The sequence below is a fragment of the Mustela nivalis genome (genome assembly GCF_964662115.1).
Source record: "Mustela nivalis genome assembly, chromosome: 10".
NCBI classification, from domain to species: Eukaryota; Metazoa; Chordata; class Mammalia; order Carnivora; family Mustelidae; genus Mustela; species Mustela nivalis.
The window spans coordinates 31,672,020-31,689,019 of NC_139029.1; the positions used below are offsets into that span (position 1 = coordinate 31,672,020).

At 55.4% G+C, this 17,000-nt stretch overlaps 1 protein-coding gene across 2 annotated transcripts; it reads right to left on the reverse strand.

Annotated features, from left to right (window-relative positions):
* Positions 1–7,423: 7,423 nt before the first annotated feature.
* On the reverse strand, positions 7,424–12,297 carry CLDN19 (claudin 19). Of its 2 annotated transcripts, none has more exons than XM_082686343.1 (5): positions 11,769–12,297; positions 10,428–10,592; positions 10,233–10,317; positions 8,274–8,426; positions 7,424–7,555 (listed from the first exon to the last, which is right to left on the reverse strand). In XM_082686343.1, the coding sequence occupies exons 1-5, from the start codon at positions 11,989–11,991 to the stop codon at positions 7,507–7,509; spliced, it is 675 nt and encodes a 224-aa protein (XP_082542469.1). In that variant the 5' UTR covers positions 11,992–12,297; the 3' UTR covers positions 7,424–7,506. The 2 variants fall into 2 exon arrangements, with proteins under 2 accessions (XP_082542469.1, XP_082542470.1); XM_082686344.1 differs by lacking the exon at positions 11,769–12,297 and adding an exon at positions 10,792–11,002.
* Positions 12,298–17,000: the final 4,703 nt, after the last annotated feature.

Below are 17,000 nucleotides of genomic sequence, written 5' to 3' on the forward strand. Positions count from 1 at the left end.
GTCTTGCAGTGATTGTCAGTTTTATAGAAGGTGAAGTTAGATGGCCTGTCCAAAGAAGAAAAACTAGTGGAAACAACTGATATTTAAAGGCCATTTCATGAGGCTTTGTCATCTGTATATCGTCTTTTCCATTTTTGTAAAAACGTCAAATAACAAGGTTCATGTGCTCATTAGATAATTTTTGGAAAGCATATTTAAATTAAAAACTTCAGGGTACCTGGGTGGCTCAGTTAGTTAAACATCTGCCTTCAGATTGGGTTGAAATCTCAGGGTCCTGGGATGGAGCCCCGAGTTAGGCTCCCTGCCCAACGGACAGCCTGCTTCTCCCTCTTCCTCTGCTGCTTCCCATGCTTGCGCTTTCTCTCAAATAATAAAAAATAAATCTTTTTCAAAAATTAACTAATGAAAAACTTTCAGGGGCTCCTGTCTGGCTTGTGTCTGGCAAGGTCATGTGACTCTTGATCTTGGGGTTGTGAGTCTGAGCCCCACACTGGGTGTAGAGATTACTCAAATAAAAAAGATAAATATTTGAAAATGTTGAAACTTTTAAAAAATGCGGTGATATAATTTTACACCAATTCTGGTAAATATTTTAACATCTAATAATTCTTTTGTTAATTTGAATTGGTCCTGAGCAGTCACTTATACAGAAGAAGAAATAAAAATGTTCTACTTTAAATAAGAAGGTTTAAACATTCTCTCAAATTATATGATAACCTTTGGAAAGATGACTCTTGATTTCCACTTGGGGGTAATATTGGTCCAACTCTTCTACTGAAAACAGCTAAGAACATTAGACAAAATATTTTCTAGGCTCTTTCTAAAATTAACAAAACACTGAGGGGTCCCAGGCTGGGTCCAGGAAGAGGAGAATAATGTAGAAAATTGAGTCTGATGCTCAAGGGTTACTTCTCCCCTGGATATGTTTGCAAATCTGGAAGAGGTGAGTAAGTACTTGCCTCTGACACGATGTGCTGAGCGCTGATGTGAAAGTGTTTGTCGACTTGGAAGAAGCAGTTGTACAGGGCTGGAGGGAAAAACTTGTAAAGTCCAGCCCCAGCAATTGTGGGTGCCCTTGTAAACTCTGTTAGGCTTGGGGACCCGGAATGGTTGTGCCGTGGTAACTAACACCCAACCCTCACACAGATTGCAGCCTGACTTGGAGTCACATGGGGAGCCAGAAACCTCAAGTCCTGAACTTAGATAAAGGTGATTGAGAATAGCTAGGGACCCCAGGCACAGGCTAAAGCAAGTAACCCTTGGCCTTACATGATTATGACACATATTTTACAGAAGCCATATAAGACACATATTCAGAGATAACTAGACTTACAAGGAGACAAGGAACCATGAGGAACAAGGTTGAAACAGATAAAAAGGACCCACAGAAACCCCAGATATCAAAGATAATAGACACAGAATGTGAAGCAATTATGTTTGCAGTTACATTTATGCAATTTATACATTTATGCTAATTATCCTGAATTTTCAGGAACTTGAAAATTCTAGGTGTTATGAGCTGAATTGTGTCACTCTCCCACCCGAATTCATATTTTGAACTCCAACCTCCACTCCCTCAGAATGCGACTATTTGTACATAGGGTATTTAAAGAGGTGATTAAGATGACATGAGGTCACTGTAGGAGGTCTTATTCCAATATGACTGGTGTCCTTATAAAAAGAGAAAGGACATGGACAGACACACAGCTGAGGGACCTCACCACAAGAAGACAGCCTCCTATAAACTCAGAAGAGAAGCCTCAGAATAAAACTAACTCTGCTGACACCCAGATCTTGGACTTGTAGCCTTTAGGGATGTGAGGAAGTAAATTTCTGTTGTTTCAGCAACCCAGTCTGTGGTACTTTGTTGTGGCAGTCCTAGCAAACTAATAGAGAAGGGAACCAGAAACTGTAATGAACCCAGAAGATTTTTTTAAATCAACCTGGTGGGAATCTGAGAACAGAAAAATAGAATACCTCAAAGAAATCAATGGGTGTATTTGGAAGCTGATTAAACACAACCGAAGATAAAATTAGTTAACTGGGAGGTAGAGGAAGGAAACTACTTATTATGAAGTACCAAGAATTTAAAAATTGGAAAACAAAAGAAAAGCTAAGAGACTATTGTAAGAAAATCAAGCAGACTATAATTGGAGGCACAGAAGAAGGAAAAGAGGATTGGAGAGAGAATGTCTGAGACTTAACCCAGAACTGATTAGAAGGTAGAAGACACCAAAAGAAAGAGTCAAGAAGCTGAAAAACTTACATAAAAAATTCACATTTAAACACATCGATAATGGTACCACAATTTTTAGAAGACAAGAGAGGAGTTAGGGGGAAAGGATTACTTTGAAAGGAATGACATTAAAGCTGACATTTGATTTCACAGCAGGAAAAATGGTCCTGGGCACCTGGGTATCTCACTCATTAGTGTCTGCCTTTGGCTCAGGTCATGATCCCAGGGTCCTGGGATCGAGTCCTACATCGGGCTCTCTGCTCGGCTTCTCCTGCTTCTCCTGCTGACTTCTCTCCTCTCATGCTCTCTCTCTCTCTCAAATAAATAAATAAAATCTTATAAAATAAAATACAAGGACACTGTCCTACAAGACTACACGGAAACTATCAAATTCAGGGAATTAACTTTGAAACGGTACTACCCATAGAAACCACAGACTATTGAGTTGTCACCAGATGTCACAAGAACGTCTTTTACAGGTCCAGGATCCAATCCAGGATCACTCGTGTCATTTAGCTCTAATATCTCTTCAGTCTTGTCAGTCTTTTCTTGCCTTTCATAACATGGACAGTTTTGAAGAGTGCAGGCAGTTACTTTGTAGAATAACCTCCATTTGGACTTTTTTGTCTCGTCATAAGTCATTCAGTTTGTACACATTTAGCAGGAATGTCACAGAAATGATGCTGTGTTCCTCTCAGTGTATTATGTCAAGGGACACACAATTTTGACTTGCCCCATTGCTGGTGGTGTTAACTCTTGTCACTTGATTAAGATATGTCTGCGGTGTTTCACTACAGTCAAGTTAAATATTTTATACTTACTAGCTAATAAATTATATTAGTTGCCATTTTACTGTAGAACTTTTTTTCTCCCCCATTTATTTAATTATTTGTATCAGTATGAACTAACAGATTCTTATTTTATTCATTGAGTTAGAATCCATGGCTATTTATTTTGATATCAAATTGTCCCAGTAAAGTGAGTGGGAATCTCTTTAATCTGGTTTCTGTATCCTTTAACTGTGTCTCCATTATTCCTTTACCACTTTCTTATTTTCTGGAACATCAAGATGCTCCTGGCTTATTATTTCCCTTTTCAGCCTTCAGATCAGCCATTTCTCCATGGAGCCCTGGTACCTGTTAATGGAGAATGGTATTCAGAAATCAAGGTAGGGTCTTGCCACTGGGTTATCATTGCTTCTAGGCTTTTCTAAGAGGCAGAACTCCTAGATGTATGGACGTGTGTATATCACACACCTATGTATACACATACACAACTAGAGCTATTTCAATATTCATTTAAATATATTAAAAGCCAGGTGTTCATCCACATACATCCAATTCCAATCCAATATCCCAGGATTTATTTGAATCTTCCCTGTTTCATCCTTTTTTTTTTTTTTTTTTTAGATTTATTTATTTATTTATTTGACAGACCAAGATCACAAGTAGGCTGAGAGGCAGGCAGAGAGAGAAGGAGGAAGCAGGCTCCCCACTGAGCAGAGAGCCTGATGCGGAGCTCGATCCCAGGACCCTGGAATCATGACCTGAGCCGAAGGCAGAGGCTTTAACCAACTGAGCCACCCAGGCACCCCCCTGTTTAATCTTTGTAAATCTATCCTCTGGCAGTGGAAACTTTATCTTCAATATTTTACTTATTTGTTCAATCTCCTTATATGTAACTGAGCTTCGACCTGGGCAGCCACGGGCCACTCAGTTTTGTGGTCACCGTATGGTCTTTATAGACAAAAGGGAGTGCTTCTCGGGTGTTAATTTGGTGATTTCAGAGCGTTGTATCAGCCTTTTCCTTTGATGCCTGTAAAGAATTCTTCACCCAGTCCCTGACATTTTTAGTTGTTTTGAACAAGAGCATTGTCAAGAAAATGCCTGTAATGTACTCATAAATTGAGCCAAATATTATTTTTCTGTGCCCAGCAGGAGAGATAGTCAGGAAGCACTACTTTGGGCATGATCTTTCTTCATTTCCAGTTTTGCCCGGATCCCATATAGCCATGGCTTCCTGTAATCTTGCCAACTCTAGACGAAATCATACATTGAACTGCCCTCCTTACATCCGGTATTCAAATGATGGAGGAAGACAACGCACCACGCGGCTCTTCCTGCCCGAGCCTAGATCAGCGTTTCCCAAACTCGTGTGTGTACACCAATCAGCCGGAGAGCTCCTTAAAATGTTGAGCCTGTGTTATCCGGTGTGGTGGGGGAGGCTGACAGGCTATGTTTCTACCAAGTTTCCAAGTAGCAGGACTCTCTAGATCACTCATGCCCTCTGTCCCAGTCAGTGGTCAGTGAGGGGTGGTTACATGGCACGGCCAGCAAAACTTACAGGCATTTTTAACTTTTTTTTTTCATTTGCAAATCTACACACAAACGCAGAGAACAGAGGGAACCCCTACATATGGCTGGCATTTACCAAACTTCCCCTGCCCCTGACCATTTCGTTCTTAGAACATTTTATTTATTTTTAAAGATTTTATTTACTTATCTGACAGAGAGATCACAAGTAGGCAGAGAGGCAGACAAAAGGAGAGGGGGATGCAGGCTCCCCGCTGAACAGAGAGCTCGATGCGGGGCTCGGTTCCAGGACCCTGAGATCATGACCTGAGCCTAAGGCAGAGGCTTAACCCACTGAGCCACCCAGCACCCCTCTTAGAGCATTTTAAAGCAAATCTAGCCTTCTATCATTTCAGTGTGCTCCTCTAACAGGGATTAGAAAAACAAACAAAAAACAAGCAAACCACAGCGTCTTTATCACACAGAATTCATAATACATACAACACAAAAACGCAACTTCTGGACACCATGTACTACTCAGTGCAATCCATATTCTCAGGGGCAGGGACTGGATGGGTCCCCGGTCCCTGCCTCCCCAGCCCCAAGCTCACTCCTCTGAGGAGCACCTCCTGTTGCTGAGCTCCTTCTGTATGCACAGCTACTTCTACGCTAAGCTTCTCCTCCCTGGCTGAGAACGCAGGTATTTTCCTTCCCAAACTGTGTTTTATGGCCGGCCAGTTTCATTCTTGGGAGAACTCTGTTAATAAACATCAGCAAAAGCTTGAGGATTGTGCCCTTTGACCCCCTTCCTGGGTCCCTGCCCAGTCCTCTAGCCCCCCCCCCCCCCCCAGGCTGGGACAGTAAGTGGCCGCAGTCCCGAGGCCTGGGAAGTTGGCCCCGCCTCACGTTGGCAGCCCAGGTGACCTTGATGTAGGTATTTGAAAACGGCTGCTTCAAGAGAGGCCTGGGGGATCAGGCTTCCCAAACTCTTCCAGCTTTGAACTCCTCCAATTTTCCCCTGGACATCTTCTCACGGCCAGCCTCCTGCTATGCTGTTAGTGTGTGGGGCTGTAGGCAGTGATCTCACTCTGCCCCTCTCTGGGCCCTGGTTAGAGGCAGAAAGGGCATCCCTCCACGAAGGACCAGAGGGAAGCTTGTTCCTGCAGCCGTCAGACCCACCCACTGGCACAGAGCTCGTCTCTCTTGCAGTCTGTCCCCGAAACCCATGGGGGACAGCCAGCACATTCTATCCCAAAGTGTTCCCACATCCCAAGCCTCTGGTGGACCCTGAACGTCCAGAAAATACACATTGTCCTGGCCAACTGCTTTGTGGTCAGATTGCAAGGTTGGCCAAATCCCCAGCTGGGGACAGGAGGGAGGTCCTGGGGGACCAGCAGAGGTCCAGGCTCTGGGCCCCACATCCCCCCCTCCCCACCAGCCTGCTCAGCTGGTGCCTCACCCAGACTCTCAATTTCCCGGTTGCAAATTTGGTGGGGCTCTTCTGGCTCTATGTGACAGAAGTCAACCTCAAAATTGTTTTGGCAAAAAGGTGCCTATGGACTGGGAGAAAGTGGGAACCTCATGGAGCAGCCTGGTCTCAGGAAAGGCAGAGGGAGACGGGCCTCCCCTGCTCTTTCCACGGCTCACCTCTTCAGGAAGTTACCTTCCTCCCTCCCAGACCCCTGCAGAGTGGCAAGACATGCGGCCCAACAGCCCCCAGCTGCAGGCCTCACAGAGGTGCCCACACACCACAGTCCTTCAGGAAGGGCCTGAGCTGGGGCGGAGTCGGCCCCATGTCCTGTGGAGCCTGGGCCCCAGCTCCCCGGGTGATCTGGAAGCTCACCTAGGGGCAAGAACCGCTGCATCACAGCTTCTGTCCCCCACAGAGACTCCTCTGTAGTCCTCACTCAGAGCTCCAGGGGCAGGGCTCCGGGAAACCCATGCGGGGTCCCACCCCCGGAGCCAGCGGCTGGCCCGGCCACAGGACACGGACACCCCTGAGGCGCCCCGTGGCTGCACAGCAGCTGCCAGGCCAGGGCCCGAGCCCATAATCCCACAGTGGCTCCGCAGCTCGCTCCCCTCCACCCAACCTCGACCTCCCAGGGAGCTTGTGGGACAGTCATCCTATCTGACTGCACCTCCTTCCAGCCATGCTGAGGGGGCAGGGAAGGCCCAGCTGCCTCCTTGGGCTTCAGTGAGCTGGTGAGAGCCGGGGTCCCAAGACAGGTGTTGGAGGAAGCCAGCCAGCCAGAGCCGGCTGAGGAGAGCCTGAGGAAGGTGGGGACAGTGACGGGAGGCCCCTTCCAGATGGGAGACACAGGGCAGTCAGGGGCCAGAGACCCATGGGGCGGGCGAGCATGAGGAGAGGTGCTGATCTAGGTTAATTTTCCTTCCATCTCTCTGAGGATGTCTTCTTCTTCTAGACTAAGGTGGTATCTGTACTTCAAGACCGAAAGCCCCTCCAGTTTGGACCTCAGTCTTCTGCCTAGGGCGGGGCTCTGGCCACAGCCTGAGGCCACCCCTCTCTACTCAAGATCCAGGGAGGGAGGGAGGGAGAGCTCGGCAGACTGGAGAGGAGGCAGGGTGGATGTGGAAGAAGGGGCAGCATTAGGGGGCTTGCAACCTTGTCCGGGACAGTCTTCGTGGCTGGAAGGTCCTAAGGTCCTTCTCCATGTAGTGAGCTCCTCCAGGGTCCCCTCACCCCAGCTCTGAGGTAAGAGTCAGGCTAGGGAAGTTTCTGGAACCCTGACTGACCCTGGATGTGGGTGTGACTCACTCTGCTGGTCTGTCTTCCCATCTTGACTCCTGAAGACCCCAGGGACCAGCTCTGACCTCTCCGAGCCAGGACCCACCGTAGTCACACCAGGGACACATCAAATGACACCACACTCGGGGCTGATGTTTACTTCTCTTTCCAAAAAATACCGAACACACGGTCTAGGTGTGGCAGGGGGACAGAGTCAGGTGGGAACCCGGACATTACACACCCAGGGGGCCCTTGGCGGAGGCAGACAACTTAACAACTGGTCTGAAAGTCAAAAGAGAGGAGAGCTGGTTAGTGGGGTGAGCAGTGGGGTGGGGCGGGGGCTGCGGGGTGCAGGCCCAGACGCAGGGACTGACCAGCGCAGTTGGCCCCGGGTGCCCACAGTGGCCCTTCTTGGGGCCCGTTCCTGGCGGGGGGCAGGCTGGCCTAGTCGTGCGGGGTGGCATCCACGAAAAGCCTGAGACCTGAACTCAGGAACGGTGGGGCCAAGCCTCTCTGTACCCCCAAACCTGGTTCCTGGTGTGTGAGGGGGATGTTCATCCCCGCACACTGGCCCCTGCCTGGGCTTGCTGTGAGGAGCCTGTTGGCCTGCTGAGGGGAAAGGCTCTGGCCATCCCAGGGCATGGGGCACCAACGGCCATCTTTGTGGCTGTGTCCCCAGGGCCCAGCACAGAGCAGACACCTGTGTCACCCTGCAGGAAGTAAATAAGCCGCCGGAGGAAAGCGACGGCACCTGGACAGGAAACGGGCTGGTGCCCATGAACTGTGCGGATGGGTCCATGCCCGAACCGGGACACGTGTGTGCACCTGCAGGCTGGGGCCTGCCTCCGGCCTCCCTCTGAGTGTCTGTGTCTAGTCTCAGAGCGCAGGGTGGGTGCTTGTGTGGGGACAAGCTGCTCAGAGTCCTCTCGGGGCGTGCTGTGCCCCTACTGGCCCTGCCTGGGGTGCCGCAGGGGCCGGCAGAGATAGGGCTCAGACGTACTCTCGGGCTGCAGTGGAGGGGCCGGGCCGGTAAGGCTGTGGGCTGCTGCTGGACCTCTCAGGCTCCGGGCACGTGCAGCACAGGAAGGAGCCCCCCAGCATGGCCAGGCCAGCAGACGCCCAGCCCACGAACAGGGCTGAGCCAAACTCGTACCTGCAAGGGGGAGGGAGGACAGCATCAGGGGTGGCTGCAGCCTGCCCCATCACAGCGATCCCCACGTGGGGGCAGGGGTCGTGTAGGGGAGGGGGAGCTGAGATTGGGGGCCTCCCAAGCCTCCTCAGTCTCTCCGGAGAAGTTCTGGGGCGTGCCCATCGCTCCTCCCGACCTCCAGCCAGCCCATCACCACCACCCAGGGGGACCCAGGCCCAGGGTGGGTCAGCTCCTGCTGCAGATTTGGGCCCCTCCCTCCCCCTTCACTCCCCCCCCAGCCAGAGGTGGTGGTCCAGGAGGGCTGCCGAATCCCGTGGAGAGGAGCAGGGCAATCCCTGCCATCTTCCTCTCAGTGCCCCTCCAGCCCACAGAACGCCCAGCCCAGGCTTCTCGCTGTCTTCTGGGGGCACACCGGGCCCTTCCCCTGGCACTAGGGCTGTCCCTCCTTGTGCTGCAGCAAGCGGGCTCAGCCTCTACTCCCACACGGCTTTGCCACGCTCCCCCCACCCTGGCCTGGTACCCTCCCACCCCCGCCCCCAGCTCCCTGCCTCCATGCTTTGCTCCCTCCTGGAGAGTCCCCTTTCTGCGCCTCCTATGCTCCTCTGACTTCAGGGCCCACTTCAGTGGCCCCCTCTCCAGGGGCTCTCCCTGACCCCTCCGGCTGTGCCTCCTGCTGACGCCTCCTGGGTGGCCTTCAGCTCCTGGCTTCAGCCTGGCTCCCTTGGGAGTGCCTGGAGGGTGGACAGCACCAGATTTCCACTTCCCCAGGACCCAGCACAGGGCCTGCATACCAGGTGTCTTGGGGGAGTGCTGGAGGGGTAGGGAGGGGTGCCAGAGAGGAGTCTGTTTCTGAGTTGAGCTGTCTCTTGGTTGGAGATCTTTGTGGCTACAGCTGCCCACCTCAGGGAGCGATCACCATGCCTGTGGTCTCCTTTTCTTCCCCTGCCACACTTCTGCCTTCTCCAGGCAGCCCTCCTGATTGCAGTAGCTTGGGTGTCTTTTCTCATTCTCCCTCAGGCCCAGGGCCCCAGGTCTGTTGGGATGTCTGGGGTTGAGACCGTCCCAGTCTCTGCTCTGGCATAGCTGAGAGGTGGGGTGGAGCCTGGTGGGTCCAGGCTCTTCACCGAGCCCCCTATTCCGCCCTCCTGCCCTTGGCCTTCTTAGTCCTGGCCATTCTAGCTCCTAAATGTCCCGGAGCCTACTCTGCACTGCTAGCCTTGGGGCCCCAAGCCCTGCTCCAGACCTTTTGCCCCTTCCTAGTCATATTCTCGCCCCACCGTGCTGCGTGCCAGAGCCCAGATTGTTGGCTGCCGTCCACCCAGGATGGGGAACCAAATCTTCCTCTAGCTGTAAGGCCCCCCACATCTGCCCTGACCACTTGTCCAATCACCATCTCCCAGCCCAGGACACCTGCCGCCTTGGGTAGGAGTCACAGCAAGGGGTGCATTGAGTGCTGTCCGGGGCCTGGCCTTGTGCTGAGTCCTCCCTGCAACATCTTCCTGAGCCCTTGGGTCCCAGCTCCGTTGGACAGGGACTCGCCCTTCACACAACCAGCATGCACAGAGCTGGGATTTCAATGCAGATCCAGGTTGCTGAGCTCCTGCGGTGTTCCCCACAGGACCCTCACCCCCTCCGAGGATTCAGCCACACCCTGCCTGGCGCCCCACTCCAGAGACCTTCTCACCGACAGCACCCGTGGCTCCCCCCCACCCCGCCCCCATTTCTCCCACCCATGTGTCCTGCTAAACAAAGGCAGCGGAGTGGGAGGCGCAGCTCCTTTCCTGGTCCAGGCCACACCCCGGCACTCACCTGGCATTGACTGGTGTGCTGGGGTTGAAGAACTCCTGGGTCACTAGGGTAGCATACCACGAGACGGCTGTCAAGGTGCAGAGGCCTAAGGATGGAGGAGGGAGCTCTCAGCTCTGCTCTGGCCTCTGGCCGGCCACCCAGGGCGGGGCCACCCGCCATGACTGAGACAGCGGCCAGGGAGCCAGGGACACTGACCTGCCAGGAGGAAGAGGACACCCCCAGAGATGGCGATGCGGCCCTTGGCGACGGGGTTGCTGTCTCCAACCCGAGTGCACTTCATGCCGACCACACTGAGGACCATGGCCACAAAGCCCAGAAGCACGGCCACCACCATCAGGGCCCGCGCTGACTGGATGTGACCTGGGCAGAGCAGAGCAGGGGGACTGAGCAGGCACCAGGAGAAGCGTGTGGGTGTGAGCAGCCTGGCAGGGAAAGGGCTGGGCAGGGGCCAGAAGCGCCTCCCAGGACCACCTGCGGCAGGTGTGAGGGGCCCCTGCGGACAGGCTGTGCGACTGAGCTTCCCCTCTACACCCTCCACCCCTGCCTCCCCGCCACTCACGCCCCCTGCAGGTTCCTTCTGGGGTTGTGTGCCCTGCCAGGGTACTTGGAGGACTTCTCTCCTCTGCTGCTCCCTGGCTGTGAGACTCCCTTTGGGGCCTGGCCTCCCAAGCAATGGGGCCTTGCAGATTCAGCAGGAGGGAGTGAGGGCGTCTAAGGCCCATCTCAGCCCCAAGCTGGCTCTCGGAAAGGGACATTTTCCCCATCAGCCATTCTGGCTCCTGGTCACCTTCCCCTCTGTCCTCTGAGTCACCCACGGCAGCTGGACACCTGTGCGCAGTTCAGTCCTGGGCCGCAGGCCACTCCGGGGAGCTAGGTCCCTGGAGACCAGGTGACCTGCCTGGATGGGTGTCTTGTGATAGCTGCCAGGCTCAGGCCTGCGCCGCCCTGGGCAGAAGGTGGGTGGGTCAGCCCAGAGCCGGGGCTAGAGCTGCAGTGGGGCCTGTTTGCAAGCCAACTTGTCAAGTTCAAATGCACACCCCAGGAGAAGGACCTATGTACCCAAGAACCTGTGGGCATAGGCACGCATGTGTGTGCGTGTGTGTTGCACACCCAAATGGAAGCATGCTTGTTCAGATGGCAAGCCTGGCATGAAGGTGTGTGTCACAGTGTGTCTGCAGACAGAGCATGGGCGGGGGTGGAGGGGAGCCCGAGTGCCAGGCACTCCGCCACTCATCTATCTCGTCTAATCCTCTGCAGTCCTGTGACGTCTTAGTGCTCCCCTCTACAGATGAGGACATTAGAACACAGAGAGGCTTGAAGGTGACAGTGGCAGAGCTGGGATCTGGGCCCAGGGTGGCTGGAGCCTGGAGTACCTGCCCTCCATGGAGCACCAGGCGGGCCCGGGTTTTCAAAAGCACATGGGGGCCGGGGGTGGAGAATGGAGCCCCATACAGGCGGCAGCCTGTGCGTGAGCTTGCTCTGGACCTCCCCTTCCCCGGCACCCCACCTTCCCAACCCAGCTGGAGGGAGGCCTACCTTCCAGGGCGAGCAGGGAGTCATAGAGCTTGCACTGCACCTGCCCGGTGCTCTGGGAGGCGCAGGACATCCAGAGCCCTTCGTAGAGGCCCACGGCCGTGATGATGGCGTCACCCGCGTAGGAGGACTGCTTCCACTGCGGTAGGGCGGTGCTGGCGATGATGCCCACCCAGCCACCCAGGGCCAGGAAGTAGCCCAGGAGCTGGAGGCCTGAGTTGGCCATGGCCCTGGGGAGGGGGCTGGAGGTTCCAGGGCTCAGGGCTGAGCCAGGGTCCCTAGGGGGACAGGGGTCATGGCCAGGTGAAAGGAGCTGCTGGGTGGAGGGCGGGGGAGCAGTGAGTGGCCAGAGGCTGAGAAGGAGAGGTGTTAGTCCAGCAGGAGCAGCGGAGCCAAAGGCAGCGGCTCTGGGCTCTAGAATGCAGGGGGAGGCCCAGGGGCTGGAAAGGCCAGGGGCCCGCCCACAGCAGCTGCCTAAGCCAGGACAGGGTCCCCAGCTGAGCTCCTGCCAGCCCCCTGGGGGCGGGGGGCGGAGCCGTGGTCCAGGTGGGTGCCCTTGCCCCACCTCCCAGGGATAGAGAGGGGAGGGGCTGGGAGGGGTGACCCTGCTTGCCCTCAGGGCCTTCCTGCTAGGGAACCCCCTTTAGGAACCACGAAAGTTCTAGTTCCTGCCCAAGCGCCAGCCCCAAGATGATGGATTTTGCTACTGCATGGCTGAACTGACCCTTGGGGTTTTCAGTCCTCTGACTGTAGGACAGAAATAGAATTCTACTTTGCAGGGGGTAAGACTAGAGTTAGACATCAGGGAGAACTTTTTGGAGAGGACTCTGAGGCCAGACAGGGATGGATGTTAGGGAGGAGGGGTCCCAGGTTCTGGGGGACCATATGTATCAAAAGCAGGGGAGGCCAGTCCAGGGAATATGCACTTATGGGGTCTGTTTGAGATCTGAGTGGGGCAGAAGAGGGACCCCATCAAGGCTGGGTCAGACCTGGTGGCCAGCCAGCAAGGGTCCCGGCCAGGGAGGTGGGAGATAGCGCTGACCATCTGGCATCAGCCTGAGGGAAGGCAGACTGTTCAACCCCACTAATCCTTTTGCTGGCTGGTTTAGCAGCTCCTGCTGGGGCTAGAGGAACCGGGCCCTGCCCCCCCCCCCCCCAGCTCCAGAACAGCCTGATGGGGAGCCAGGAGCTGTGGCCTCTGCACATTCCTGGGGTTCAGGCTGCCCCTCCCAGTGGCCTCCCCCTTCTCTCTCCCATCCCAGCTCAGCCCTCTGGAGCGGGGGAATATTTAACTCTCCTCTAGCTCATTAGCAATCCCCTCACGTTCAGTTTGGCCCCTGGGCTCCAGCGGGCGTGGGTGCAAGGGGAATGTCACAATCCTGCTCTGACTCCCGCCAGCCCCAGGCTGCCCCCTCTGTCCCCAGCGGCCCACCTGCCTTTCCCGGACCGCACTGGGGAAAGCAGGGTCTGGCTGCCGACCCCCCAACCTCCCCCATAGTCTTCTTCCACGGCAGGAGGGAGGCGGGGGAGGGGGGTGCTCTGCAGGGACTCGTCCCCAGCCTGCTCCCTCACATTCTTCAAATGGCTATGCAAATGAGAGGGTGCCAGGCACTGCGCAGACAATGGCTGGCCTGTGCACCCGCCCAGGGCGTGGGCCCCTGGTATGGCCTGCAGCTCCAGCAGCTGGGGGGCAGGAGTGAGCACTGTGTGGCCTGCAGTTCCGCACATGGGGCCAACACTGGGTCCCATCTGTGCTGAGAAGGCCAGAGCCACGTGGATCCACGGACGCACAGACCGGCTTCCCGGGATGGACCAGGGGTCTCCAAATTCAAAGGGGGCCTAGAAGAGTGGAGAAGTCAGTCCTGAGTTGGGATCCCTCTTCTACTACAGGCAGTTTGGAGACCATGGGATCAGGGGAAACAGGACTTGGCCAGAGCCCAGAGCAGGACACCTGGGGACACAGTGAGCACAGTTTCTGCGCATGAGCTGTGTGGTCCTCAAGGCAGCCGCTGGCACTGGGCAGGCCAAGAGGTGACCTATTTGGGCCCAGGATGCAGTAGATCAGTGTGCTAGTGCCACACGCTGCTTTCTTAGGAGGACTATGACGAATGAGGGGGCTGAGAGCCAAAGAAGGGAAGTGAGCCACTTAATGTCACACAGTTGCCCCCAGGAGCGAAGTCTAGGGATGCTGAGGCTGTAGAGATGTTGGGATGCCTGCATGCCCCTCTGTCCAGGGCCTCCCTCCCTTGCCCTGGGGCCCCAGAGCCACTCTGTGGTCCAGAATGAGGCTCACGTCTCCTCTGAAGCTCTTCTGGGTAACCCTCCTCTTTGCTATTTGGGGTTTCCAGTCTGTTCTGCCAGAATATCCTCTCCTACCCTGAGGGTCTTCCCTCATCAAGGTTCCAAATCCTTCCAGATCCACAGATCTACAGTCCTGGGGGAAGTTCCCTACCCCCGCCCCCATGGTCCCCTGCAGTCCAGTGACTCCCAGGCATGCGGGGACAGCGGGATGGCTCAGGGTCCTGGCCCAGCCTCTGTTTGGAGCTAACTAGAAACCACCCTGGGTGCCACGCTTCCTAACAAGTGGCTTCACGTATATGACAAGAAGCTTAGCTCTACCTCTGCCCCCAAAAACCTTTGTGACATTGGGCAAGTCCCTTAGCCTCTCTGAGATAAAATAGGGATGTCGGGATGGCACTGGCCCTGTCTGGGTCATGAGGGAGTTACAGGGATCAAATAATGGGCAAAAGCGCTTTTGGAAAACATACTGTGCCTGGAGAAATGAGGCTGGCTAATGAAAGCTCTTCCCAAAAGCCTCCCTCCTGAATGAGACCCAGTGCTCTCTCATCCTGGGTGTGAGCGCCGCCTGTGGCTGGAGACCCACAGCCTCCTCCTGCCCGGTGGTGCCTGGCAGAGAGCCAGGCTCTGCTGCTGCGTGTTGATCATTGACTGGTTTGAGGATTCTGTGTTTCTGCCCTCTCTCTACTCATAGCATTTGGTGTGGTGTTTGCTTCCTTCCCCGGGACTACAAGCACCTCCAGACCCCAGCCTCATTTGGAGGATCCCACACATGTCACCCAGGGCGGGGGTGGGGCAGGGTCTGTGCAACCTGTGTGGCTGCTGGGGTGCTCCCGTCTCCCCAAACAACCCTGGGCACAGGCTGTCTTTGGCACCCTTGCGGAGAGCCCTGCTATCTGCCTGGACCTGTAGCCCACCCCCCTTACACACACATATCCCCAGTCCTGTAGGCACTGAGAACTTTTGGCCTTTCATGAGTTAAGCGGAGACAGTGGGCTGGTTCTGTGTGGTTAGCATACATTGAAATAGTAAAAGGTCATCTGCCTTGATGTGGAAACTTCTGTTGGACCACAATCAGGCTGATGGAGTTTTCTGTTCTGTGGAGTCTCCCATGTTACTGCGGTGGACGCGCACTCTGACCTCACATGACTCCAAGGGCAGAAGTGAGCTTCGCCCAGCTCAGCCCAGGGGCAAAGCTTACACTCTTCCCATCACTGCATCCTCTCTCCCTGTGGCGCGTGCATCACCAAGTAGGACATGATCGCAGGTGACTAGCGGAGGAGTGACTGTGCCTATGGGGTCCTGCCCTTGAACGTGCTCACCCGTGCTGCTGTCTCCCAGCTTCAGAACGGCTGCTCCTCCACTTCGCATGTCCCTCCAGCTTGTCCTTCTGTCCCCACGTAGGGCTGAGCTCCCGAGATGAGCCGTCTACACCTCCATCACCACTTCACTCTCCTCCAGCCACCTTCCGTCCTTGCAGCCCCTCCAGAGCATCTCTTGCCAAAGCTCTCACGGATCTCCGTGTCACCAGGTCCCAAGCAGCTCCTCAGTTGTCCTTGGTTCAGGCTCAGCAGCACTGACCTCTTGCTCCCCAGTGCTCCATGAGCTGCTGCCATCAGCCGCCAAGACTCTGGGTCCCCTGCTTGCAGCTGGCCCCTGTCCTCCGTTGGGCCCCCCAGTCCCCAGCCTCCTTGCCTCCAGCAGACTCGGTCTTCTGCCTCTTCCTGTCCACACAGACCCCAGTCTCCTAGCTCTGAACACCATCCACGGCCAGTGACGACTCCCAGAACGATGGCTCCCCTCCTCTTCCCCCTGAACTCCCGGCCCACACATCAGACTGTCCGTGTAGCTGACATTTCTGCTTGGAGGCCTAACGGGCTCCTGGGACTCAAGCACGACACGCGTGACACTGGAGTCCCAGCGTCCATGCCCGGTGCCATCCCCCCACGGCCCCTCTGCCAGAGGGCAGGTGACTCCATTCTCCCCACTGCTGAGGCCGGAACCCTTCCTGATGCTCCTTTCTCTCACACCACCTGACCCATCAGCAACTCCTGTGGGCTCTACCTCAGAAATGGATTCCACCACTGCTCCTGCTGGCACCCTGTTCCACGCTGCCTTCCCCGCCCACTGGGGACTGCAGCCGCCTCTCACCTCTCCTCAGCTGGTCCTTGCCCTAAAGGCCCTTCTCTGAGGCTGTCACTCCTCTGCTCCTGGCACGGGGACACAGAATCCACGTGCCCACGGTGACCGATGAGGCCCCCGAGACCCCACCCGCCCTGACTGTCCCCCTTCTTGCCCACTCTGTGCCCCATCGGCCTTCCTGCTGCTGGGCCCCCCTCGGGGCCTGGCTTCCTTCTCCACCTCTAAGGCTTACACACACGTGCGAGCATGCACACACACACGCACACACACGTGTGTTACTTGTTTTCCCCACTGAAACAGCCCCTGTGGGACGGCAGGGATTTGCTCTGTCTGCTCCCGTGCTCCCAGCCCTGGGCCCTGAGCTGGTGCTCTGTCAACCGCCACTGGCCAGCTGAACAGAGGAGGGCCCGGAGTGCAGCTCCCAAACTCAGCACCATACAGCATCTCGAGCCCAGGAAGGGGAGACAGGCTTGTGACCAGAGGGGCAGAACCTTCACTTGTGATCTGTCTCCCAGAGATGTGTGTTATCCTGGGGCCCAGGGCCTCCAAGGCCGGACAGCAGAGTGGGACCGACACGGGGGGTGAAATGCCAGAGCACTGCGGACCGGCCGGGGCTTCCAGCGAGGGATTAGCCATAATCCCCGGCCTCCATCCAGAGCATTCCCGCTGACAGAGTGCCGTCACCTCTGACCCTGAATCCACCCAGAAGGGGCGCCAAGTGAGCACTGGGGTCCCCGTTCTACAGACAAGTCTGAGGCACCTGGGGTTCCATGCGGGCCCAAGGCTGTGCGGGCT